This window comes from Erpetoichthys calabaricus, chromosome 2, assembly GCF_900747795.2.
Source record: "Erpetoichthys calabaricus chromosome 2, fErpCal1.3, whole genome shotgun sequence".
NCBI classification, from domain to species: domain Eukaryota; kingdom Metazoa; phylum Chordata; class Cladistia; order Polypteriformes; family Polypteridae; genus Erpetoichthys; species Erpetoichthys calabaricus.
The window spans coordinates 111,800,948-111,820,455 of NC_041395.2; the positions used below are offsets into that span (position 1 = coordinate 111,800,948).

Sequence of the window (19,508 nt, forward strand, 5' to 3'; positions counted from 1 at the left end):
TGCAAAAGAATGTTAAAGAAATGCTATCTTTTTCTCTTCAGTTACTGCCTCTTTCTCTCCAACAATATTCTTTTTTAACCAAGAGTTTTTAATACAGTATTTTTTTAGTTTAATACCCTGTATAAATTCTGGCAATGTTTTTATAATATGAATATTCTGAGAAATTTTTAAAGTATCAAAACATTTTTTTTCTCAGCCATCCCCTACTTGGAAGTCTTTTTTTCATCTTTTTCCCTGTAGCCAAGCCAATATATGGTCCAATAGAACAACATCACATTCATGGTTCTTGGAATGTCTGCTGCTGCTGTCTTGCCTGTGCTCTACTGTACATTTCTGAAGATTGCACAAGACAGACTATTACTAGATGCTTCGTACATACCATACATTTGTGGAATCTATAAGGAGAACTGCTCGGGAACTGCTTATTTGTGTTATAACAGACATCTGAGCTACTACCCTCAGTTGCATTGCCTGGTATAGACACAGCCTTCACATTGCTATTGGTGAGATTTTTCATTATTATTATTATTATTATTATTATTATTATTATAGTTGTAATGTTGCATTTAGAAGTATTATTGGTTGTAACAATTTTGTGACTCTTCCTATTACTGTATAAACCCATTGTTAGACAGTATTTTTAATTTATTTAGATGAAGGTTAGTAATACTTAGAGAATATCCTTATTTTATTATTTTAATATATATTTTTTATTTTATTGTGTCTAGGCTGAATAATAACAGATGCCAGGATTAATGGGGTGCATACAACAGCAATAGCAGCAAAAAAAGATGTGGGATATTTCTTATACTTGACTTGCCAGAAGAAGAGAACAGCATTTGTAGCTACAGGCTGCCCTTAATCTTCCTACTCCAAAATCGATCACTACATCACCAACCTGTCAGGCTTGAGCCAGTAAATGATTGGCCTGGTACGTCACTGAAATTTTGGAGTCTGTGGCTAAAACACTTGGGCCACTGGTTACTTCGCTGATGTTCTGTATAGAATGGAGTGTGTCATTGTCTCTTATATGAAGCCTGTATTAAAGAAATTTGCCAAAAATGTTATGATGGTCGAAGATGAGGACATTTTTCATAAAAGACTACAAAAGAGACCATCCGGGATTATAGAAAATGCGTATGCTCAGACAAAGAATGACACTTGAAGAATCAAAGACAAAGAATCTACTTGATGTGGCAAATCTGCATGACCCATATTTCTAAAAGTTCATCCATCACTATGGAGCAACTACTGCATTGGACATGGCTGAATTAATTCCTCAAGCTGATGGAGCTGAAGAATCAGAATAAGGGCTAGAAAAGACAACATAGAAAAGTATTAAAAGTTGTTTCAAAGCATTGAAACACCACAGCTAGGCCTTTTGCCCAAGGAAGCAATTGAAACAGAACCAAGAAACATGTTTGTCACTGTAAGAAGCAGGTAGTGATGCAAATCCTCTTAAATAACAGGAAAACCATGAAATCAGCAACCCAGAAGTGGATCAGTTTGCAATGAAATATCACATTCTGTCATCCTCCACAGTGAGCATTTAGAGCCTATGGAAACATTGTACCCTGTTGTTGGGTTGCACTGAAATCTAGCTCAACTAACAGATGAAAAGTATTACTATCATATAATATGAAGTAACATCTTACTCACTGGTAATGGTTTTTGTTTTGTTTTTGTACATGCTTGTTCTTTATCTCATGTATAAATACATGCACAATAAAGCATATGATTTGGGTTTTGTCTGTCAGGTTCAGCAGATTACTTCCTAAAGCCCGTATCTTATCTCTGAACAATATATTATTTAAACAAGACTCATAAATTCACATATAAGAAGCTGAGAGTTTGCTTTCACCTTAATAGTTTTGTCCTAAGCAATTTAAGAATTTTTGAAAACAACATAATTGTTTTTGGCTGTATCACCTCTACCCCTTCCAGGGGTATTCTCCTTACATTTGTCCCTGTAGCTGAGCTGGCCTGTCAGTCTGAGTTGTAACGGGGAGGTGCTTCCTTAACAGTTCCTTCTTATGTTTAAGTAGTAAGTTGTAACTGAGAGGTATTGTCTTTCCTGTATATTATCTGTCTGAACTGACCAAACTGGTAGAGTTTAAACTGGAACACTTGCCTACTTCTGTTTCATTTATACTTAAAACTAGCCATGTGGTAACTGGGATGAGCTGTCCTGTTTCTCTCCGTACCTAACCTAGGTGTAGTTTTGAGATATTACTAAACAGTCTGCTGGCAGACAGCATTGTGCCTTTTCTGCTACTTCTCTCTCACTCTATACTTGTGCAGTGTATTTTGTTAAAGTTGCGCAGTATGTTCAGGATGTAGCAAAGTGTAGACTGAAAACTTTTTGACGTCCCATGCCTATATTACAAGTTTATTTGTATATCACTGCTGCCTGGCATTGAAATAACTGCCAACTAGCAAAGTTGAAAGTTTAATTTCATTGTTTCAAAAGCTAGAAAAAGTCTGTGCAAACAGTATTACAGGGAAAAGTTAGTCTCTTAAGAATTAATAACACATTGTACTTGAGAAGCTTAGATCACAATAGTGTAGTGCACTTGAAAGTCTAGCTATAAACTCAGCAGTCAAAACAATGAGAATGATCCTAAATGGAAACGGTCAAATGTTACGCTTGGGGAAAATAGTGTTGGTGAAAAGTCAGGGAATGAGAAAGGGTAAGTAATGATCTGAGTTGTGGGCTATCTCTGTTTAGTTTCTCTTTAGTCCTGCAGCTGAAATCCCTGCACACACCCTGATGCGGAGGTTGGCTCCATAGGATAGCGCTCTGGGTAAGATAAAGAGGATAGTATCACAGGTCATGGTGAAATACTGCTCCTGTCTGTCTGTCTCTGTGTCTTTCTGTTCGTCTTTCTCTTTTTTATGATAGTCTCACCTGTACCTGTCATATATCCTGTTTCTGCTGCTTGCCTTAAATGGTCATGATTGTCTTGGAAAGTGTCTGTTTGCTGTTTGTTCTCATATTCCCTGCCCCTGCTTAAACCCTTATCCACCCCTCTTCCACCACTGGGCTTAGTAAACTTTGGGGGTGGGGGGGCATGGGGGTTGGGCAGTTATTAGTATTATGCAATTTGAGGTCATGCCAGGTCAGACTGACCTCATTTTCATTCATCTGGAAGTTGGGTGGGATTGAGGATATTGTTTTATTTCCAAAGGTGGTGTATGAGGAGGTCCTGCTAAATGGAGGCAGGCTCGACTAAGTTCTGTGAAACTGCCCCCTCTTCCTCAGTCTTGTACTTGCTCCTAATGTCTACTGTAGCTGTAGAAATAATCACATAATGGCTGTTTCTCCATCTCTCTCTCTCTCTCTCTCCAGAACAGTTTATGGCATCCACATTGTAATGCTACTAAGCCATTTTGCCTGAGTAGTACCTTTTTCATTCAGTTCAATAGCAGTAAATGACAAACCTCATTTCTATTGTTCCACTTAAGGGAGCTGTCACAGCTTACCTTTGGTCTTTCTTTTGCCCAACCTATTATTCTCTTTCAAGTTTTCGATGTCTCCTGCTTCTTCTGACTGTGTCTTGACCTTTCTTAGCAGGATGTCATTCAAACAATCCATAGTTTGCATTTCTATGTCGGTTTCTGCTTAAATATTCTCATTTGAGGCTTAGGAAAAATGCAAATAGTGAAATGCAAAAAAAAAACCAAAAAACTGGCTAGGCACAAAATTCAATATATTGTAGTTCATCAAACAGTAGGGTACAGGAGAGAAAGATATAGTAAATCTTTCAGAAATTTCTATACAAATTAAGTGGTGGAGTTTAAAAATGGCAAAAACAAATCATTGTCTAATCTCAGAAATGAGAATGGGATTATGACAAATACTATCAAATGCTAAGACCATGACCATATGAAACATCAAGTCTGAGCAAAGGTAAGTTGTGGTAGCTGACATAAATTATGTTGTAATGAATATCTGAATTACCAGAAAACATCTTGCTAGGCATCTAAGGATGCTTCTAGCTCAGGGGTGGCGAACTCCAGGCCTCGAGTGCCACAGTGGCTGCAGGTTTTCATTCTTACCATCTTCTTAATTAGTGACCAGTTTTTGCTGCTGATTACTTCTTTTAATTAACTTGACTCAGGCCCCATAGTCGTGGCATAGCTGTGGCAGAATGAGAGCAGCAGCAAGCCATGGAATTACAGTAAATAACGGGTTTAATTAACAGCAAGAATTGGCTTCTCATTAAGAAAGTGATTGGAGTGAAATTGGTTGGAGTTTGAAGCCCCAGTTTAGCTGGTCATCTATTATCTCATTTCTGCTTGACTGTCAATTAATGAAGAAAGGAATCAATTCAGAGGACTGAACTCTTCTAACAGGGCTATTAAAATGATGGGGAAAAAAGTTAATTAGCAGTGAAAACTGGTTACTGATTAGGAAAAGGGTTAGAATGAAAACCTGTAGCCACTGCGTCACTCCAGGCCTGGAGTTCGCCACCCCTGTCCTAGCTGAAATGAATAAAAAAGTCACTGTTCAATAAAAACAGCTTAAAAGCATTACTTTTTTGGAGAACAGGAGGTACCTTAGACCCTGACTTTTTTCGTCAGGTGAAGCAATCCTGCGCTAAGTTCAGAACTGTGATGGCCACGTGGTTATAACCATTTTCACATTCATGCTTGATTGTATGGTTGCTTAACAGACATGGTTGTATATATATATTATCTTTGATAAATTAAGTTCCTTTATAGCCCCTGTTCTTCAGGATTACAGATGTCAGCCTAGCTTGGCTACAGAGTGCCTCAGTTACTCTGTGTATTGGTAGTCTGGTGGTTATAAGGAAAACATAAGACTCCTGCCATGCTTTTGGACTGTCTTTTATTCCCACCACACTACAGCCACAATTTTTGTACAGACTTTGGCGTCCTACCATAAACATACTAGTGGAGGTAGTAGAGTGGGGTCTATTTTAACTGATGTCATAATAGGGCTGAAGGTGCATTTCTTTATTTGAATTAGTAACTACCTAAGCAAGTTAGATTGAAGTATTTACTGAGAATTCCGGAACCTCCTCTCCCCTCACTCTTTAAGATGCTCCTTTCATGCTACATGGGATCACTCTAGGCAGAACTTCTGTATCTTTATCTCACTCTCTCTTTATCTCTGACTTTCTATCTCTCACTCTTTCACTCTCTCTCTGTCTGTTTAATGAAGGCAAAATTCTTTGTTATTACGCAAACTGGGTGTTGAACCCTTGTAATATTTTTTGGTATCAATCACTAAACCTTTTTGTCTCCTTTTTTTGTTTGCAGCATTGCTCCCACCTTTTACATCTTTCTCACTCTCCCTTGCAGTTCGTGTCTATGTCAGAGTCACTCTTCCAGGACTTCTTTCTGTTTTTCTGTCTCTTTCATTCTCTCTCTCTTTCTAACTTTCTTTCACTCATTTCTACAGTCCTGCTGTTTCTTTTTCTCTATATCCCTGGAGGTGAATCGCTCAGTTGTTTTCTTGATTTTATGTTGTTAAAATGCTTTTTGTGTCTCCAATCTTATTATTGTTTGTGTCTCTCTTTAGACTGACCAGAAAGGTGTTTTTGCTTTTCTAGGCTTATGTAGCTAATCCCAGAACTTTTTTCAGATCAGCGAACTAATATTGTTGTCTCTCACTCTTTCACTCCTTTCCTCTCTCTTTCCTCTCTCTGTTGTTTTCTGTCACAGATTTATTTTGTCTTTTTAACATATTCTCTAGGTTATAATTTCTTCTTCATTTTGTTGTTATGTTTAACATTGTTCATTTTTTCAGTTTCCTTTCCTCTCCCTATTCCATAAACGAGTCAATGCCTAAAATGGTGCTTACCATATCTATCTTCCCTTGCCCCTGCTTATATTACTTTTTGTCTTCTTTTGTTTATTTTTGCTTTCTTCCTCTTTCTGTTTTGCTCTCTGCATTTTTTTATTCATTGTTTTGCTTTTCCTACGTCAATTTTACTCGACTTCCTTGTCTTATTTTTTCCAGTGGTTCACCAGTTTCTACTTTTTCTTTTTCCATTACTTTCTCTTTTCTTTCCATTTTTGTCACTTTTTTCCCTCTTTAAGTTTTTTTTCCTGATATTAAAACCCTTCCTTTTTGGCTTCAATTTTCTATCATCATTTTTTTTTCTTTTTGCATTTCCATGGCTTCTGTTCTTATGATTACTTCTCATTATTCTTCTATAATTGAAAAACTGCTGCAGCTTTTGTGTATGCCTCGTTTGTTGACTTTTTGTGTCTGATCATTGTCCCTCTGCCCCCTTGACTTGCCTCTGTTGTACAGCAGTGACTCGGCTACCTCTGCAGTGTAATGTTTAGTGCCTCAAAGCTCATCATTTTGTCTTGCCTCTCAATGTGCCTTTTCAGTCTGCTCCACATCCAGTCATGGGCTTTGCACATCAGGTGTTTTAGCTCCCTTTCCTCAGCTTGGTGGGAGCTGGGTTTCATCATTACTGGGTTTTGTGGGAGAAAAAATGAATGATTACTATGCTCTTGTGTTGATACTTAAAGAATGACAATTTGGCTACATATATATATGGCTGGCAGGCACCTCTCAGGGCCTAATCAACAGTCTGCCAGCATTAAAAGGTGTTCAATCATTCAGGCCTTTATTGATACCAATTTGTTATTTTGCTTCTTGTATGTAGGAACATATATGTACAAACTTCTTCCAGCCTGGCATAGGCAAGAAAATAATTTTATGAAGTTGTGACTCAAGACTTTCTCATATTTGCTGTTTGACACCTTTTCTTTGGTACCAGGTATTACAGTAGGCATTCAAAAGTAATGAGTGTAATGTGTAAGTGGTTAGCAAATCTGAAAAAGTAACTGAAACACTATGTCATGTTTGAGGTCTTCAGATTTTACAAGTAATACGTTTTTGTGAGCGGATCTAATTAAACTCCTCTAGTTTTGTCCAAGATATTTCTTAGCAATGCTGAATATGCCTTTAGGCCCAGATGATCAAAAAGAAATTCAGACAAGACTATGTTGATTGTAAATTTAAAGCTTGACAGAAATTTGAATCTGACTGTGTTTAGGTGAACTATAAAAAAACTATATATGTCCTGGAAACAAAGGAAGGTTGGGATCTTAGACTTGTCCTGCTGTATAAATGTGCTCCATGCAGAATTTCTGATTTTTAAATCAACAGAGAAGGTAACAAATGCTATGATTATGATAAAGATAATTGACTTTTTTTAAAATAAAGTACATGTGCCAGCATTTACCATAGTGAGTAACCTTAAGGTAAGTCTGAACCCTGGAGTCTCACATCTAGTCACACAAGCCAATTTTCTCTTCACCTTTTCTGACAGATAATTCAATTATCAGTCATTTTACTCCAATTGTTTCATTATGTACAATACCACTCGGTAATGTAGGTTGTATGGGTTGCTTAACCTTTGCCCTGCAGGGTATACTTATAATGTTTGGATTTCTTTTTTTTTGTGCTTACAAGGTGAAGTGCCCTAATTAAGAAGAGATGGAGTGAGAAACTGAAATGTTTATCTGTGCTTGCAGGTTACCCGCAGGCAGTAAGGCAGTAAACACTACCCCTGTGCAGGGACAGCTGCCCCAGGATGAGTTGGACCGCCGCACAGACACCAGATCTTCCGTTTCTGACCTTGTCAATTCTCTCACCAGTGAGATGTTAATGGTAGGAAAACATTTTATTGATGATCCTGCAACTAAGATAGACAATTGGTCTATTACACTGATTTTGAGAAGAAATACAGATCATTACTTTCTTTGTGGGTTAATTTAGCTTTTCCAGGGTATATCTTGTTAGCCCTGACTTTAAGAGACTTTTTTCCAGCAGATCACTGAGAAAAGAAGATACAGACAATCAGGTTTATGCATTTTTACACATATACATATTGGTACTTACTTGTTCTTAGCTATCAATCATTTAAGTGGTCCATATGCAGTACATGTGTAAGTTCCCAAGCCTACGTATTTATGGTTTAAGTAAATGATGCTATACTGATGATTTTTGTCTAATTGAATTCATATGTACTGTAACTCTGCAAAAAGAAAGTTCACACAAATGCACTATGTGATTTACATACTTGTGATTAAGCATCACCTGAAATTCTCAAAACAAGATTAACCCAATTACGGGTTGATAGACTTAGTTTGATTGAGTATATACAGAATTCCTTGTTGACAGACAGTGATGGTCCCAAACGTTCTTTGCTGGATTGTATGGTTCTGCAATGGTACCTAACTCACACTCAGTGCCACCGTAACATGTAGCCTCCGGATAATTGTCTCAAGCAGCTCCTAGCATTAAAATTCCTGAAGCCTACGAAAAAACTTGTAATGCTGGGCCACCTTAAATTCCCTTCCACCTCCTCATCAGTGTCTTTTGTTTTGCATATGTGTCAATCAGCATTCAACCTGCTATCCCATCCCCCCACTGACGCAGCTTTAGTTGTACACAAAGTTCTTCCAGCTCAAGTCGGTTTATATGGGTGTCAGGTGCCTAGAATTGTACAGGGTAAATAATATATTGTTATTTGGAACACATACATTTCATGTGTGTTCTGTGTCTACAACGATCTGTGTAAATGTAGGATGACAGGAAGTTAGAGGCAAAAAATGTTAGATAGATAGATAGATAGATAGATAGATAGATAGATAGATAGATAGATAGATAGATAGATAGATAGATAGATAGATAGATAGATAGATAGATAGATAGATAGATAGATAGATAGATAGATAGATAGATAGATAGATAGATAGATACTTTATTAATCCCAAGGTGAAATTCACAAATTACGTTGTGAATTATGTTATGTTGAACGCATAACTAGAACAGAAACTTTTTCATATTCTCCTAATAATTGGCAAAATGCTGACATGAAGTGTATAATATATGAAGACCGAAGTCCAAATATCAAATAAACACTTTCACAAAAGATACAGATATAACAAAACAAGTTTGTTTTTTTCTAGAATTTAACCAAAGTAAAACAAGTTGGGATAGGGTACGACACACACACACACACACACACACACACACACATATATATATATATATATATATATATATATATATATATATATATATATATATATATATATATATAAATGTCTGTTTGGCTGGTGCAGAGGCAAGAACTGCTGTCTCCAAGTCGAGAGGTTTTGGGTTTGATTCCGTGTCCATGCATTAACTGCTTTCAGTAGTGAGCGGCTATTATTATTTCTATTACAGAATAAAAACATACTGAGTTCACCTCTGTTATAGCATGTCTTTATTTGAAAACTAATAGTGTTAAATCAGGAGGAGCATGAATGTGACTGAGAGAATAAAAGTGAATAATAAAACAAAACGCTATCTTTTGCAAGTACCATAAATTTACACTGGCTCTTACAGACTCAATATAAATCAAATTTATGTTTTTATTCTATAATGGTAGTAATAAATAGCTGCTCACTACTTAATGCGTGAAAGCCCCGGGATCGAACCCACCACCTCTCGACTTGGAGACAATAGTTCTTACCTCTACGCCAGCCAAGCAGACATGTATATGTGTATGGGTATGTCGTACCCTATCCCAATTTCTTTTACTTTGGTTAAATTCTAGAAAGAAGCGCACTTCTTTTGTTATATCTGTGTCTTTTGTGAAAGTGTTTATTTGATATTTGGACTTCAGTCTTCACACATTATACACTTCAAGTCAGCATTTTGCCAATTATTAGGAGAACATGATAAAGGTTTCTGTTCTAATTATGTGTTCAACATTTCTTGCCTCGCATTTCCTGTCATCCTACATTTACACAGATCGTTGTGTTCACAGAACACACATGAAATGTATGTATTCCAAATAACAATAAATTATTTACCCAATACAATTCAAGGCATCTCACACCCATATAAAAAGACTAAAGCTGGGGGATTGGGGGATGGGATAGCAGGCTGCCTGTGCTGATCGACACATTTTCAAAACAAAACACGCTGATGAGGAGGTGTGAGAGAATTTAAGGTTACCCGGGATTACAAGTTTTTTCATAGGCTTCTGGGATTCTAGTGCTAGGGCAGCTTCTATGAAGTGGCTAAAGGTTGATATGTCTTTGCCTTGATCCTTCCCCACATTTCTCCAGGCAACAAAGTAGGTATGCAATACCCATAGTCTGTTTGCTCTCCAAAAGTTTTCCATTCTTATTGCTGCACTTCTCTTCCCATTCTTGTGGTATAACAGTCTCGTATTATGCAAACTTTTATGTAGCTGTGTCTTAGTGTTTTGACTACTGCAATGCTGAACGAACAGATCCCTGCCAAACACATGGCCAAGGATCCTACCAATTACACCGGTTGTGGCCTTCAGAGGGCATCTCACAACCCTAAAACTTTTAGTATTGTAACTTTGACACAGTTACTACAAGGATGGTTCCATGTTAAAATAAAGTATTTTATTAAATAAATACCTCCTTACAAGTCTTCTCTTTTAAATAGTTATCTTTTTTTCTTCCAGAAATACCAATGATTCTTTGTTTTTTGCATTTTATTTTCTCCTCCACACCTCCCAAGTGAGCTTTGCCCAACTCCACAGCTGACTCTGACTCAACTGGGGAAGGTGAAGTATTCTTTTTTAACCTGGAGCCGAGAGTACAACAAGATTCTCCTGTGAAAGCACTTATAGGTTAGATAGGACCACTCCCTGACAGGGGAGCTTGTCCCCAGCAGCTCCCTATAGCGGCACCAACAGACCCAAAAAGATTGCCCACCACTACAACTACAATCCCATGCAATCCTTCAGGTGTCTAAACAGGAGTTATACCAGAGCGAAGCTGCCACCAAACATATTGGGAGAATACCTGACTTTGTGAGGCAGTCTTCCTCTGATACATTTTACTTATAGGTCTCTAGGGCCCTTCAGATATTGACATGATGCAATTTTGGACAATCTAGGTGAATAGGATAGCTGAACTTGTTATGGTGTATTGTTCTAATTTATGAGAGTGTCATAAACTATGAGAGTCACATTTACATCAATCTTCAAGTTCTTTTGGTCTGTGTATGTCCTTAGTTCTCTTGGGTCATCTGTGTACCAGAGTCAAGAAGGATTCTATGGAAGTACAGTTTCTGACTAGGCTAAGAAGGTTTGTAATATAATATAGACTTTGAAAAGGATAATATAGCTGTATAGAGAGTAAAATAAGCAGCAGTTTCTTTGTGGTTTTTGTACTGCACTTTGGAAAATTGGTTACTCAATTACCTTATTAGAAGACTATAAGGCAGTTGTTGTGAACAGAGTTGTAAACAAATCCAATTTTTTTATTCCATCCCTCGTTCATACTTTATAGAAAAGAGCTGTAGAGAGTTCTGTTCCTTTCTTGCTTAGTATTATACTTACAAGTACTTTGTTGAGAGCAAGAATTCACAGCTCAAAAATAGTTACCCCTGCTGTGCTTTAGAGTCTTAAAAGTGTTGCCCACCCACACTGGGAAAACTGTTTTCCTATCCAAATGATAGCCCTGTTGGAAATTAACAATTCTTATTATGTGTTCATAGTGTGAGATGATTGTTGGAGTTTGTACTGGAGAGCAGATTTATGTTTCAACTTCTGCTCCAGTTACCATTAGCAGTGATGCTCTGCTCTGGCCTGTGTAAAATTTGGAAATTTAAAGAACAGGGGGTTAAGGAAATGTTTTTTCTTCTTTAATATGTGCTATATGGAAATAAAAAAATAAAACTGCACAAAAAGAAAATAAGCACACATTTCTCAAAGTAAAATGTGTCAAAGAAATGAGGAGAAATTGTAAGGCTGAGGCTGGCAGATTGCTTGAGCACAGGGGCCTTAGGCTGCGGTAGCCTGTGTTTATTAGATACTTTCACAAAATTGGTCATCATTGGGCATGAGCCTGGGATTAGCTGTTTGTCTAAAGCTGACATTTAAAGGTGCTGCAAGCCCAAGTTGGTAATAAAGCATGTCCAATTCCCCATGGCATTCTATAGCAAGATTGTATTCAAAAATAATTTGAAAAATAAGACAGAGGAATGTTTAACCTGATTTCCATTTTTGTCCCTTTTCCTAATTTTCTGATTATTGGAGGCATGTACAGCCAATTTTTGTATCTTTTTGTATATTCCAGTTACTGGTTTAACTAGCATACAGTATGCTTTACTGAAAAAGATGTTTATATGAGCATTGTCAAAACAGGAATACTTTAGAATTCTACATAACAGCTTAGTATCTAGGTGAATGTAAATAAGCTTGTAATGAAGACTCAGCTCGACTGCTTTGTCTTTACCTAAATAATGTTTTCTAATGAAAGCTCATTGACGATGTGAAAAACATAGCCCAATACATTTATTTACTGAATTACCTCTTTCAGATCAGTCTCTTTTCTTTGCAGGAAATTCCGCAATTTGTACATCCAATTATATAGTTGAAATGTTTATGTGGATCTTCTAACATTTTGCACAAAATATACATTTTCCACCACAGCTAGGATATTAACTCATTATATCCCATTTGACAAGACAATTAACATAACCTGCCTGTCTTTGGATGTCTTTCTTGCATTCATGGCCTCAATATTTGATATTCAAAATACAGCATGTTTGTATAGTGTATACCAATATATAAGAGTAGTGAGAAACCACACTATGTAAACTAGCTGTGAAGAAAACGTGTAAGAGCAAATTGTAAAAAACAAAACTAACAAGGAAAATGTTTAATTAAGTAAAAAACAAAAAATCAAACAGTGTGTATCCTAGAGTACAATAAAGATGATAAATTGCATGTCGAGGTGGACACTTTATTATTCCATTTGTTAATTTGTCATTTGTCAAGTCTAGTCTCGAATGTAAGGTACAGCATAACTTACTCAAACTGATTAATGAAATTCAGGGTAATGGGAGTCCGGCTTCACAACCTCATTGACCACAAGGCACAATGATGTGCCCAAGAATTATTGTGAGCACGAAGAAGCCAGGAAATGATAATGCAGCCACAGAACATGGTCACAGATAAGCAGTAGGCCAAGACCTGGGGTGGGGGGACATTCAAAACCGAGAGTCAAGACAATGAAAGGGCAAAACCAATGTGAAAGTCAAAGTCAAAAAGAGGCCAAAACCAAAATAAACAATCCTACTGCTACTTATTTGCCTGCAGGCAGCTACAGTACTTATTCACATAGCTTCTGCAAACCAGTTACAGTGTTTATTCAATATTATTGATTTAAATAACCTCTGCAACATATCTATTAATTTACTTCATTAACACTTACCCACTATTTGAAAACCTCAATATTCCACATTTTGGACTTGCACAGGTACAAATGTTAATTTACACAGTTTTATGACAAGAGAGATGCCTTTCTTTAATTGCAGTTGAGTTTTGCCCAACCCGGGTATATGGGTCAAATTAACTGGAAACGTTTGCACACTCCCATGTCTAAAACCTGTGAAAATCAGAGTAGCCCCATACCATTTAACCCTTTACAGTGCCCTTTAAACATCACAGTAAAGCACATCCATTAGATATGGGAGTATGCCAAATTCACCCTTCAATTTGGCCCATGTACCTGTGTTGGAAAAGGCAAATCTCAACTGCAAATTAACAAAGGCATCTGTCTTTTGCAAAACTGGCCCAATTGCCCAATGCCATTTAACCCACTACACGGCTCATTAAACATTATAGTCCTATATGAGAGGACTATAGGCCAACTTTGCAAATTTTTGAAAGAATGAATCAATATTAATGATGCAAATTAATATATACATTCCAGGATTTTTTGTCTTGCTGTGAACATTGAATGAGTAGCTGGTTTGCATAAGCTGTGAGAATGAATAGCTGGCTGCAAGCGAATAAGTAGCTACGAGCATATACTGTAAGTAGCTAGCTGAGTAAGTAGCTCCAAATAAATAGCAAATTCAGCTTTGTGCTTTACTTCTTGTTTGTGTCTGAGGCTACGGCAATGGAATAAATTGTTTTATAATGGAAAGCTTGACATCAGAATTGCCTAAAACCCAATAGACATCAAAGAGGTGTTTGAATAGAAACCTGCTTTCAACACTGCAGTGTTTAATTATGAGTACTTAGTCATGCCATTTGGATTAGCTAATGTTTCTGCAGTGTCTTCATCATTTGTAAACAATACATATATTTTGTAAGCATATTCTGTATTAGCGACATTTCTGTATTTTGTTCTGAAGAATATGTAATACATGTTAAGAAAAAGCCTTTCTTGATTTAGAAGAAATGCTTTAAACAGTAAACATATGAAATGAAAATTTCATGTTCATTCAGTGACACATTTAGGCTGTCAAATACCTCAGCAAGCCTTAGTCATGAATTCAGTGAAAACATTTTTCTAATAAGTTGGTTTGCCTTCACTTCATTTCAACAAGCTCAAAGAATGATGGTATTTGCTAATTAATACAGAAGATTTATGGCAACATTTTGCACTGCTACTGATACTAATACAGGTGCAACAAAAAAATGCCCCTTTAAATGGTGAAATGAGGGATAAGGTAGTTTTCATTATTTTTGTACCTACAGTATAAGAAACATACAGTGGTTTGATAAACAATGGCATCTATGTGCTTTATTTCCTAGGAAACCTCTTCAGCTGAGAGTATAAAGAAAATACATTCAGCAATCACTTTATTAGCTACACCCACATAACAGTGAGCAGATCCTGATTTGTCCTCAGAAAGGCTGCAGTTTTTCAGGGCATGGACCCAAAAAGGTTTAAAAAGTGTGGTGTAGGGATGCTGGCTCTTGTTGACTCTGCTGTGCCCCAAAGTTAATGTATATTAGCCAGTGCTGGATCTCCACTCAAAGAGGATGTTCCATCTTATCTCACAGACCTCTAAATAACACTAAAATCAAAGTCATATTTCTGAAACAACACTTTCATAGCTAAGTATAATGAAGCATCGCCTTGCTGAAAAAGGCAGCTTGCCAAAGAGTACACTGCTGCTATGAAGAAGAATGCTGTATTGATTGCAGTGTTCAAGTAATATGTGGGTCCACTCAGCTGAGATGAAAAATACAATTTTTCTATTACATTTCTTCTAAATTTAAAATACTTTTTATGAACAATCTGGCTATGTACAAATACATTTATATGAAAATCACAGGCTGTAATATATGCTTTTCCCAACAATATTTATGACAATAACTGAAAATTTTAAATTCTGTTTTTCATACACATCGACACTTACATGCAAATGACAGCTGTGCCACATTGCATTCTAGGATGACATAATCTTTTCCATTAAAGAAAAATACAGATATTGGTTGATATAGCTTATGTAAATATATGTATATATGTATATATTGGTTGATATAGCTTATGTAAAGTAATAGCTGGGCTACATTTGGTCAGCTTAAAGTAGAATATAATCAGTATGGTGTTCTACCACCTAACCAACTTCCTGTCCTAATAATGAAAAATATGAATATGCAAATGCAAAGGCAAAGGAAGACCAACACAGGACTCTGAAGTATTTGTTAGTGCTGAAAACCTAGCCTCATCATAATACAAGAAACTGAGTAATAAATAAGCAATTTAGGCTATTGCTTACTTTAAAAATATTTTAAAAATGGGAGCATGCATAATTCTATATGGTGTATATGTGTCAACAAAGTGGTATGCTGCTCCCAAAGGGATGTCAGACCTCTGATATCTCTCTCTCTCTCTCTCTCTCTCTCTCTCTCTCTCTCTCTCTCTCTCTCTCTCTCTCTCTCTCTATATATATATATATATATATATATATATATATAAAATCCGACGTCTGTCTGTCTGTCTGTCTGTCTGCTTTTCACAAGAGAACTACTTAACAGATTTAGATTGGGTTTTTTTCAATAATTTGTTTGAACATTCTGCCTGATTTTGCTACTTCTCTCATCGCGCTAAGTATCATAGTTTACTTGTGGTACCAATTTATTTGCGTGAATCCAAGAGACACGCAGTGGGCCCGAGGGGCAGGGCCTCGGGGCATTCCTTACCTCCACTTAGCTAGCGAATGAGAGAATTACTTAACGGATTTAGATCGGGTTTTTTTTCTATAATTTACTTGAACATTCTGGTTGATTCTGAGACTTCTCACGGCACTAAGAATCATAGTTCGCTTGCGGCAGTGATATATCCACTGAGGCAGAGGCTGCGGGCCGAGGGGAGGGGGAAGCATGATGTCAGAAGTGGAGAGCCGGGCAGGGCCCTCCTCACTGTCCTGTTTCACTACTACGTGGGCAGAGCTGCGGGGGACGACTAGTATACTATAAGTTATTTGATAAGCACACTACCTAGCAGCTGAATTCTACTAAACGTTTCATAGATGACAAGTTCAAGGTTGTTGTCAAGTGTAAATATTTTTACTTGCATGTCTTCTCAGAATATGAAATAATATCAGTTATATGTTCTTTGTTTTCTTCATGCTTCTCGATCATCTTACTACAGTATTTGACTAAGGCTAATCAGCATTTCAATAACTTGTATCTTGAGATATTCAAAACCTTACACATATTAGAAGCAATAACAGATCAGAGGCAAAGAACAGCCTTCTGTCAGACACATAAATGCTGCCTATTTTTCTCTGTTGCTACTAAACTTTCCAAGTGAGGCAGTGGCATGTTTTGTGTTTCCTGAGGGTTTCTTTTGTTCCAATTGAATTGTAAAACAGAATCAGCAACTTAAAAACATCAGGTCCGTTTGATACTACCGAAACCTGTCCATCAAACAGTGGTCTTAACTGGTGTCTGACATTTTATTCTGTACCATTGACTCTCTTTTCTCATTTCCCAGTGCCCTCTATTAGGTAATCTCTAAAATAATTATGCATTTACTTTCCTGTTATTCTTGAATCTATACTCACACTACTGCATGTTTTCTACCCTGTATTTTCTGACTTTCATTTGCCTGTATTAGCACCAACTCCATAAGAAGAAAAAAATGGGGAAAACACACTTAAACTGCCTCTTCTTCAGGGCCTTCAAATATTACCTAACCTGAATTGGGTTAAATCAATTTGCTGATGTGAAATGCTTCCAATGACATGTGTATACTCATGCTTCTAAATCCAGCACAATTTAAATTGATGGTATCACAGACTTCAAAAAAGCTTTGCTTATATGACCAGTCTGCAAATTCATTTATGCTGTAATTGTGTTTCGTCTTTGCCGAGGAACACCCCCACATTAATTTTTGCTGGAGGCATAAACTCTGTCCCTTCACTCTAATTTAAAGCTATCATGCTTTCCTGCTCTCTTTCTCTTACTCCTCCGCTTTTCTTCTGGATCTGTCATCAGTTCTGCCACTCCTATCTGGTACACGGCTGCTTTCATTAAGCATTGTCTTCTTTCTTCTTATTCTTGACATGTGGGGGTGCGTATTACATAAGATAATAAAACATAAAGAAGGCTGAGATTACTCTCAGTTTACATTTCATCTATCTAAAACTACAGTAGTTATTGCAATGATGAGCCCAGAGAGGATGGAGGTGGCAAAGCTATGCTGATTTAATTTTTAATCAGCTTTTCATGTGTTGCTCAGGTTGTTTGGGCTATACAATGAGCAACTATAATAGAATTCAAATGCACTGTTTGTGTTTAAAATTCTGATAAAATGTATTGACATGTAGTTTAAATGGCACAATGAACATTTCTTTAAAAAATTCACTTTCAGCCTGGATGCTCATTTGCCACTGTGTCTGACAGAAGGCTGTTCTTTGCCTCTGATCTGTTATTGCTTCTATGTCTTAATGCCCAAAATGGAACTGGTGAAGAACTCTGAACCAGTGTCTGTGGTGTTTATATTACACGGCCTGAATGTGGCCCATGCATTCACATACACATTTAGCTTATGTGGAATGTAGTCAATGCACATGCGCTGTGATGTGACGTAGGTAAAGTGTAAACAAGGATCCCTGCAAGTTTTTTTCTGCAGATGTTCTTTTGTTTTCTACATTTTAGAATTAGAACTAATTTTCTGGTATATATCACACTATAAATTTATTTTAATAATTATTTATTTGCTGTACCACTAACCATTTAAATTTTGTCCTCCAGATTCACACAAATTACGTAATTAAGCCATAACTTTGAGGGAAAAATCTGACTGGTTAAACTTGGATTAGATATAAAATGTCAGATCTGAGTCGAAATTCAGTACATTGTATGAAAGCACCCTGTATCCAGTCTCATGAAATCAAATACCATATGGTTTTGAGTGTTTATTCAAAAATAGGATTATGTCAAATATATGGAAAAAATGAAATCAGATCACATTAGAATGGTTGTGTAAGTGCAATGTAAAGAAAACAGTACAAGAAGCATACATTTTAGTAGTCTCTAAGCTAAATGTGCAACAGAATCCTTAAAACAGAGCCTGCAAGCACTCCGTAAAGTTGTCAAATGTAAATTCCCAGATCCAAAGAAGAAAACAAAATAAAGAAAAGATAATCAGACTCTTTTAAAATGTCCTACTGGCCTCCTGTTCTGTTTTCCTTATTAGTCCCTTTACTAGGTCAGTAGCATGGACCTTTATCAGATCTAAGTTTCCTCTCTGCTCTGAATTAAGCTAATTACTACAAATGATTGACTGGGACTTGATTTAACATAACTGTATACTAAATGTTCTTTTGTTTTGCACGTTTTCTTAATCTGCATATTTTCTTTTATTGGTATTACAGTGTCTTGAGATTCCTTCTAGATGTGATGAGAGGGAAATCTAGAAGATAGATACATTGGTGACACAAACATTCAAAATAAAGAATGTCTTTCAGGCTAAAGAAAAATATGCCCAGAGCCTGGTGCTTTAGAGGAAATGTATCCCCAGTAGATATAGCTCAAGCCTATGTTGTGGTTGAAAGTGAGCATTGGCTCTTTAATAGCATTTGGACATTTTTGACACAAAGTTCTCAGGAGCCATCAGCAGTTATTTTTGCCAGGATGGCTGCAGTCTTAACAGTTTATGAATGATTTGCTGGTAACAGAGGCAGACAGTATAGTGCATAGAAAGGCAGATAAATGTGCCAGCTTAGTCAGCAGGGCATTCAGTTGTTTGTATTTTTGGATACTTTTCTTTATTAACCATTCTGTAAAGTCTGCGTTGTTAAGGTAAACATTGCTTGTCTAAATCATTTAAATTATTTAGGTTGTTTCTTGATGAGTCCTACTGATACATGGCCCCAGAATTATTGTAACTATTGTAAATACAAGATTAAAGCTTCTAAAGTCAGTGCCCTGAAAACAGTCACTCACTGACCATCTATGAGACACACTCGATATGCTATGCAGTCTCTCCCTACTCATCATCTGCCACCTCCCTTCTTTTATCTAGCTCTACATGCTTCAGCACTTTGTACAGAAAACAAAGTAGATCTTTGATTTTCTTGGCCCTGGGGTTAACCATATACTCATACATATAAACACATAAAGAATATCAGATTAACAAATGGTAAATAATGGGTAGTAAAATTCAAATACCGATGGGCCACCGTGCATTCAGACTTTATGGAAAGTCTATTCCATAAAACCAATTCC

At 36.7% G+C, this 19,508-nt stretch overlaps 1 protein-coding gene across 3 annotated transcripts in view; it reads left to right on the forward strand.

The window, feature by feature from the left end:
• LOC114646258 (synaptotagmin-7-like) overlaps positions 1–19,508 on the forward strand; it is a 527,399-nt gene that overhangs the window by 478,563 nt on the left and 29,328 nt on the right. For all 3 annotated transcript variants that reach the window (XM_051921809.1, XM_028794371.2, XM_051921824.1), the window contains one exon: positions 7,525–7,660. In XM_051921809.1, the coding sequence (XP_051777769.1) occupies positions 7,525–7,660 (136 nt within the window). The remainder of the gene's footprint in view (positions 1–7,524; positions 7,661–19,508) is intronic.